The following is an 8,004-nucleotide window of genomic DNA, read 5'->3' as shown; positions in this document are numbered from 1 at the left end:
AGCCCGCCCAGCCCCTCCCTCCAGGGTCCAGGCACAAGCCCTTGGCCCCCACCTGACCCTGGGAAGCTGCTGCTTTTATCTGTGTCTCCAATAACTCCTCCCTGGTACCTTCCTTCCTTTCTGATTGTTGATTACAATGTCTTGTCTACAGTTTTTGAAAAAAAGTTAGAGGGGGGTAAGAAGGAGAAAGAGCAAATTTCCAGGAATTGTTTTGCTGCTGCTGTTCCTGTTACTTGGAGCAAAGCTATTTGCTGCCCCCCCTCCTGCTCAGGTTGGCAAGAAGCCTGGGTCCTGCCCCCTCTGTCTTTCCCTTCCTTCCAATCTCTCTTTCCAGCTGCACACCTCCTCCCTCCAAAGAAAAACACCACATGAAAACTGCAGAGCTGTCACTTATTGCTTCCTGAGGGAGCAGCTTTCCCTCTGTGCCTCTGCCAGGAGGCACCACTGTCATTTCCTCCTGCTGCAAATTCGCATGCAGTGAGGTGGGGGAGAGGGGCCCGGGAGCAGGTGGAGATGAGGCCACAGGGAGTGATGTCTCAATGATGGGGGAGAAGGTCGGGGGGTGAAAGATTGAGACCCAGGAGACATGAGCTGCTAAAATGCAGTCTTGAGAGGAATGAAAATGGCCTTGAGCCAGAATGTGTAGAGAGAAGAGAGACACAGAACGAGGGTCTTCCTGGAGGGTGCTTGGTCTAGTAGAGCCTCCACCTGCATGGGTCAAAGGCATGGAGAAGGAAGTGAGAATTCTCAGAAGGCTCCCTATTGAAAAACAATACCCATAGGATAGAAATCGAGATCCTAAAGAGAGAGAGAGAGAGAGAGAGAGTAGAACTGTCTGGAAAAAATCAAAGTAAACCACATTTTACATCATCATCATAGCTCATCATGACAGATTTCTTGATCAAGGCCGGGCCTGACATTTGGGTAGAAATGTGACATAATAAGAAACACATCTGCTCCCTGAGTTCCTAAATCCCTTAGAAAACTTCCTAGATGGCTTCAGGATGGGGACTGGTTCCCAGAAAGACCGAGCCTTGATTAGAAGCTTAGAACTTCCAACCTCACCTCCTGTCCTCCGGGGAGAGGTCAGAGACTAGAGATTAAACTAATAATAGATCATGCCTATGTACCGAAGTAGCCATAAAAATTCCTAAACTATGAGCTTCAGAGATCTGGGCTGGTGAACATATCTCCATGCTGGGAGGCCTATATACCCCAGCTCCATGGGGACAAAGCTTGAGTGGGACCCTTCCCAACCTCACAACTATACCTCTTTATCTGGCTGTTCATTTGCATCCTCTACAATAAACCAGCAAACAAAGTAAATGTTTCCCTGAGTTTTGTGAACCACTCCAGCAAATTACTGAAGCTGAGGTAGGGGGATTGTGGGAATTTTGTAACCCGGTTGGACAGAAGTGTGGGTGCCTTGGGGACCTGTCATTTGTGACTGGCATCTAAAGTGAGAACCATCCTGTGGGACCCAGCCCTTAGACCTGTGGAATCTGACAGTAACTTCAGGTTGGTGTCAGAAATGATAGATTTTAGAACACCCACTTTGTGCCCAGGGGTCGGGAAATTGGTTAGTATGGAGGGGAAAACCCTACATGTTTGGTGTCAGAAGTGTTGTGAGTAGAGAAACAGTTTTCCTAGAGGAGGCCTTAAGAAAACTGCAAAGGTAAAAACATCCCCTCTCATGGAGATGGCTGGTGGTGATGGTTGTGCAACAATGTGAACATAGTTATTTTATTATTTATTTAAGTAATCTCTGTGCCCAGCGTAGGGCTCAAATTTATGACCCTAAGATCAGGAGTTGCATATGTTCTACCAATTGAACCAGCCAGGCAGCCCTTACTTAATGCTACTGAACTGTAAAATTAAAAATAGGGCAGCCCAGGTAGCTCAGCGGTTTGGCACCTGCCTTCAGCCTGGGGCATGATCCTGGAGACCCGGGATCAAGTCCCACGTTGGGCTCCCTGCATGGGGCCTGCTTCTCCCTCTGCCTCTCCCTCTGCCTGTCTCTCTCTCTCTCTCTCTGTCTCTGTCTCTCATGAATAAATAAATAAAATCTTTAGAAAAATTAAAATAGCTAAAATGGGGGCAGCTGAGTGGCTCAGTGGGTTAAGTGTCTGCCTTCAGCTCAGGTCATGATCTCAGGGTCCTGGGATCCAGCCCTACGTCAGGCTCCCTGCTCAGTGGGTAACCTGCTTCCCCCCTCCCTCTGCCCCTGCTCATGCTTTCTGTCCCTCTCAAACAAAATCTTTTTAAAAAAATAGCTAAAATGGTAAATTTGATGTTATGTTTATTTCACTACAATAAAAAACTAATTAGCAAACCTTAAAAAAAATCCCATCCCTGAATGGATACACAAAAGGTGGCATAGCCACACGATGGAATATTGCTTAGCTGTGAAGAGTAATGAAGTACAGACACATGCTACAGCATTGATGGGGCTCACAAACATTGTGCAAGTGAAAAAGAAAACAGACACCAAGGTCACACATTGTATGATTCCATCTATATTAAATATCCTTAAGAGGTAAATCCCCAGAGATGAAAGCAGAATAGGCATTGCCAGGGGCTGGGGGAAGAGGGCAATAGGGAGTACTTGATGGGTGTGGGGTTTTCCTTTGGGGCGATGAAAGTGTGAGCACCTACACAGAGGCGGTGGTTACACAACGATGTGAAGGTACCAAAAGCCACTGAACTGTACGCTTTGAGCCGGCTGATACTGGTACGGGCACTCTACTGCAATGAGACGTGCACACCTGGTCCTCTGCAGCCTCCCCTGCAGCCCACAGAACATGGGCCCAGTGCCGGGTGGCTCTGCCGTCTGCACCGTGTGGCCTGTGTGAGAGGCGACGTCTCTGGGCTTCACAGAGGATAAGAAAGCCCCTCCTTGTCCCCACCGGGTATCTCAGGGATCCAATGATTAACTGAGGCAGAAGTGCTCTGAGAAGCAGGAAGCTCTGCTGACACCAGGTGTTCCCCACCACACAAATCCACCGGCCCTGTGTCTTACCCTGTGGCTTGGAAGGAGAGAGAAGCTTGGTATCTGTCTCTCTCCAGTAGATTCTTTTTTTTTTTTTTTTTTTTTTGCCTTATTTTTTTGAGATTTTATTTCTTTGTTCATGAGAGACACAGAGAGGCAGAGACACAGGCAGAGGGAGCAGCAGGCTCCAGGCAGGGAGCCCGATGTGGGACTCGATCCCGGGACCCCAGGACCACGCCCTGGGTCCAAGGCAGATGCTCAACCACTGAGCCACCCAGGCGCCCCTCTCTGGACCATTCTTTTTCTTTTTTTTTAGGTTCTCTGGACCATTCTTGGCCACACCTCATGCTGCTCCCCTCTCCGCATCTAGGAGACTCCTCGAAGCTCAGCCCAGCCCTCCTCCCCAGCCCACCCCGTTCAGTCTTCCCTCTCTCTCTCTCAATTCCCCCTCAGAGCCCAAGTGCAGGCCGGGAGACTGGCAAGGGGCGGGTGGGAGCCAGTTGGGAAGGGCAGGGTGGCTGAAAGCGTGGATGACTTTCAGATTTATTTTAGCCTGCCCGCCCCATCCAGTTCTGCTTTCGTCGGAATCGACAGACAGGGCAGTGGGATTCCAAGCCCGCTGGGAGTGGAAAACACACGCACGGGAAAGCACTTAGCACAGGCCTGGCCCTGTGCTGAGCACTTCACTTTGTGGCCCACTGGATTCTCCCAACACCCCCATTAGTGGACGTTACTGTCCCATTTTGCAGAGGAGAGAGCTGAGGCTGAAGGACGGACATTCACGTAGCTAGTGAGTCAGGAGTCTGGGTTTTCAATGCTTGCAGCCCTGACTCCTCCCTGCCACGGGCACACTGGGTCATCTCCTGTGACTTCCCCTCTATCTGGATTGGGGGAAGGCAGGAAAAACCCTGACCCTCTCCCACAGAGCCTCAGCCAGTGATACTGCTTCCCGGATGAGAAGGACGGCCCCGAAGCCCACAGGCAAGCCAGGCCCACGGCCACGGTCCCTCCAGTCTCCTCGCAGCTCCCCAGCAGCCCAGACGACCCTGCAGGGACCAGAAGCACTCCGGGCAGAAAGGCAGGTGGGTGTCTCCCTCTCAGGAGAGAAGGGAATCTGAGCCTGAGGACAGCTGGCTTTCATGCATGAGCCACTTATGTCCCCAGGGATAAAATGGGGGGGTGGTGCGTGCATGTGTGTGCGTGTGTGTGTGTGTGCGTGCGTGTGTGTCCCACATCCATAGCCCAAATGAGAGAAAGACTTCCTAGGAAGGCCCACGTCAAAGGGCCAAGGGGTGAAGCACCAGGAGAGAAGTGGAGAGCGGAACCAGCCTGTGGCTGGAGCTACCGGGGCGCCTGGCTGGGGCCAAAGCCGGCCAGGGTGCCGCGTACTATTTCCCACCGTCTGAATGTTTATTTTTTTTATTATTATTTTTTAAAGATTTTATTTATTTATTTATTTTTGAGAGACAGAGAGACACAGGCAGAGGGAGAAGCAGGCTCCACGCAGAGAGCCCGACGTGGGACTCGATCCTGGGACTCCAGGATCACACCCTGGGCCAAAGGCAGGCGCTAAACCACTGAGCCACCCAGGGGTCCCCCATCTAAATGTTTAAACTCCCCCTCCTGGGATGCCTGGGTGGCTCAGCGGTTGAGTGTCCGCCTTTGGCCCAGGGCATGACCCCAGGGGTCCTGGGATTGAGCCCAACCTGGCCTGCTTCTCCCTCTGTGCCTCTCCGCTATGTGTGTTCTCTCTCCCTCTCAAATAAATACATATTTTTGAAAAAATAAAAAGTCATGAATCCCTCTGTCGCCTCTTCAGACCCAGAATCGCTTCCCAAAGCCCCCAGGCCCCTGTGGCCCAGGGACTTGAGACGCCAGCCAGGCGGCTTTCGGGGTGTGTCGGCCCGATGCCCGCCCGGGAGGACGCGGGGCCTGCGCCCCCAGGGGCCGTCACCTCGGCGCCCGCCGGCGACCCTGGGGAGATCCGCAACTGGGACGAGCTGCTCTACTTCTTCAACCACACCCTGCCCGAGTGCCACGTGGAGCTCAGGGAGGACGCGAAGCAAGTGACGCTGTTCGTGCTGTACCTGGCTATCTTCGTGGTGGGGCTGCTGGAGAACGTGGTGGTGATCGGCGTCAGCTGGCGGCGCGCGGGCCGGGGCCTGCTCAGCCTGTACGCGCTGCACATGGCCGTGGCGGACCTGGGCATCGTGCTGTCCCTGCCCGTGTGGATGCTGGAGGTCGCACTGGACTACACCTGGCTCTGGGGCGGCTTCTCCTGCCGCTTCACACACTACTTCTACTTCGCCAACATGTACAGCAGCATCTTCTTCCTGCTGTGCCTGAGCGTCGACCGCTACATCAGCCTGGCGGCCCCCGGCCCACAGCCCCGGCAGCAGCGGCTGCGCCGGGCCGTGTGCGCGGGGGTCTGGCTGCTGTCGGCCGTGCTCCCACTGCCCGAGGTGGCGCACATGCAGCTGCTGGATGGCGCGGAGCCCGTGTGCCTGTTCATGGCGCCCTTCGAGGCCTACAGCGCCTGGGCCCTGGCCGTAGCACTGTCCACCAGCGTGCTGGGCTTCCTGCTGCCCTTCCCGCTCATGGTGCTCTTCAACGTGCTGACGGCCTGCCGCCTGCGCCGCGCCGGGCGGCCAGAGGGCCGACGCCACTGCCTGCTGGTGTGCGCCTACCTGGGCGCCTTCGCGGCATGCTGGCTGCCCTACCACGCCACGCTGCTGCTGCTCACGCTGCACGGCACGCACGTATCCCTCCACTGCTACCTGGTGCACCTGCTCTACTTCTTCTATGACATCATCGACTGCTTCGCCATGCTCCACTGCGTGCTCAACCCCCTGCTCTACAACTTCCTGAGCCCCAGGTTCCGGGAGCAGCTGCTGAGCGCCGTGGTCCATTACCTGCCCAAGGCCCGGGCCCGGGCGGACAGGCGCGCCTCCTCCTCCTCCTCCTCCTCCACCCAGCACTCCATCGTCATCACCAAGGAGGGCACCCAGCCCACCGCAGGCGGCGCCCAGGCCCACCCGGGGGTCCCGAACTAGCCCCCCCTGCCCTCCCTAGGGTCTCCCAGGAGGGCCGGAGAGCCCGGCTCCGAGGGGGGTAGAGAGCTGGAGGCTGAGGTGAGGGCCAGGGGTGGGGGAAGGGTCCCAACACTCCTGGTCGACCTTGAGTGTGTCCGTCCCAAGAAATGGAGATGGGGAGGTGAGGCGGTGGGGAAGAGCGGGGAACAGGCCTTTGGTGGCGTCCACTGGGTGTCCCGGTCCTCAGGAACATGGTGAAATAAATTACCCAGACAGCCACGACTCTGGCTCCTTCCAAAATCTGTACTTCCAGCCGGGACAGGCCAAAGAGATGCCAGCAGAAACCAGACGCACTCATTTCAACAGCCACCCTGGCCTGAAAGAGTGTGCTCCACAGGGACCTCACACAGCTTTCCTTTTGTGTTTGTGCACTTGCCGACGCCCCCGCACACTGCGCAGGCTGGGGGGACAAGGGGTCAGAGGCCGAGGAACCAGGAAGCGACGCAGGACATTCCCTAGCATCCTCAGTGACATGGTAAACGGAGGGAGTGAAGCACAGGGCTGGGTCCCGCCTTCTGCCCCCACCTAGATCCTCTCCCCTTCATCCATCCTGCTTCCCTCCCCACGAAGCAGAGGAGCCAGCCCACAGTCCACGCTCCTCACAGCCCACCTGCCCCCGCCTTCAGATCTAGGACGTTTCCAGACTCCCAGGAAGAGATGCTCTCAGAAATGCACCATCCCTCCCTTTCTCTCCAGATCGTGGGCAAACATCAAGGGACATCCATCTGAGAGCAGACCTTGGGACGGCCAGCAGCAGGCCCTGACACACCCTCTGTCCCTCAGCCCTTGTCCCTGCATGGGATGGGGTGGTAGAAATTTCTGAGCCAGTCACAGGGCAGAGCTCCGGTATTCCAAGTCATTCCTGACCCTTCAACTTCATCCTCCCTGGCCAGGGTCTTTTCATTAATTTTCCCGTCCAGCCACTTACTTCTCGTCACACTTGTCCTATAGATAAGAAAAGAGGTCTTCAGGTTAACGAGTAGGTCTTCTGGAAAATACTCATTTATCAGTTTGGGAACCTAAGAGCATGTCCAGGAAGGAAAAACCTATGAACAGGCCCCAGCCCACTAGTTTCAAGTCCTTGGCCTCCTACTCCCACCTGTGGAGAATGAAGGGTTTGTGAACGTAAGCACTGGGAGCCTCTGTCCTGATCGTGCACATGGTATTTCTGGAATGTTTCACTTGGAGTAACCACTCACTGATCTGGGGCGCCGTCCCCTCTGTTCTTAGAAATCTGAAACCGTATTCATCAGATGCATTAAACATGTGCTCCGATAGTGCATGTGCCCGTTTGCCAGGAGCACAGGGGGAGAGGCCCTGACAATCTTGCTCACTGGACCCCAATCTGAAAGGGTCTCAAACGATACACAGCTGCTCCGTGGCACAGAGCCGAAGGCTTTTTCAACCAGGACAGTCCAGGGTGTGACTTGGGGTTGCAGTAAGGGCTTAACCCAGCAACACAGAAGATGCACTACAGACATTCCTCCTTTGTGCTCATATAAAAACCAAGCCATAATCGAATGTCCTTACCACTCCCTCCACTGACTTTAGGCTCCAGAAGTTTCCTAAAGGGAATCCAGTGTCACACGTGTCACATCTAGGTTGCCTCAGAGGCCAGCCCCCCGGGGGCTCACTCTTCTGATTTCTCTGGCAGTGGGTTACAACCCTGGGCGGGCCGCATGAATGCCTCCTTAGGGCCTTGGGAAGACAGAGGCCCAGCTCTGCTGACTACAGCAAGGCTGCTCCTCCGCTCAGCACTCACTGAGCACTGACAGGCACCAGCCTGGCTAGGGGCTGAGACTACATGGCTCACATCACACCCCAACTTCTGAGGTCTACCTCCTTCTCTGTGGAGTTACATTTGTTGTCGACCTCGTGGCACTGGCAGGACCATCTGAGGCCGGACCTTGAGTCCACCAGAGT

At 55.0% G+C, this 8,004-nt stretch overlaps 1 protein-coding gene across 1 annotated transcript; it reads left to right on the top strand.

Moving 5' to 3' along the window:
• Window positions 1-3,223: 3,223 nt before the first annotated feature.
• On the top strand, window positions 3,224-6,303 carry GPR182 (G protein-coupled receptor 182). The gene is made up of 2 exons (XM_041756705.1): window positions 3,224-4,071; window positions 4,809-6,303. The coding sequence occupies exon 2, from the start codon at window positions 4,897-4,899 to the stop codon at window positions 6,040-6,042; it is 1,146 nt and encodes a 381-aa protein (XP_041612639.1). The 5' UTR covers window positions 3,224-4,071; window positions 4,809-4,896; the 3' UTR covers window positions 6,043-6,303.
• Window positions 6,304-8,004: the final 1,701 nt, after the last annotated feature.

This window comes from Vulpes lagopus, chromosome 5 (genome assembly GCF_018345385.1).
Source record: "Vulpes lagopus strain Blue_001 chromosome 5, ASM1834538v1, whole genome shotgun sequence".
NCBI lineage: Eukaryota > Metazoa > Chordata > Mammalia > Carnivora > Canidae > Vulpes > Vulpes lagopus.
The sequence above is the reverse complement of the archived record's forward strand: the minus strand, read 5'-3'. Positions and strand labels throughout refer to the sequence as shown.

What these genes read in the sequence shown, in the direction of transcription:
- GPR182 (XM_041756705.1), top strand. Translation starts at nt 4,897, where the DNA reads ATGCCCGCCCGGGAGGACGCGGGGCCTGCGCCCCCAGGGGCCGTCACC.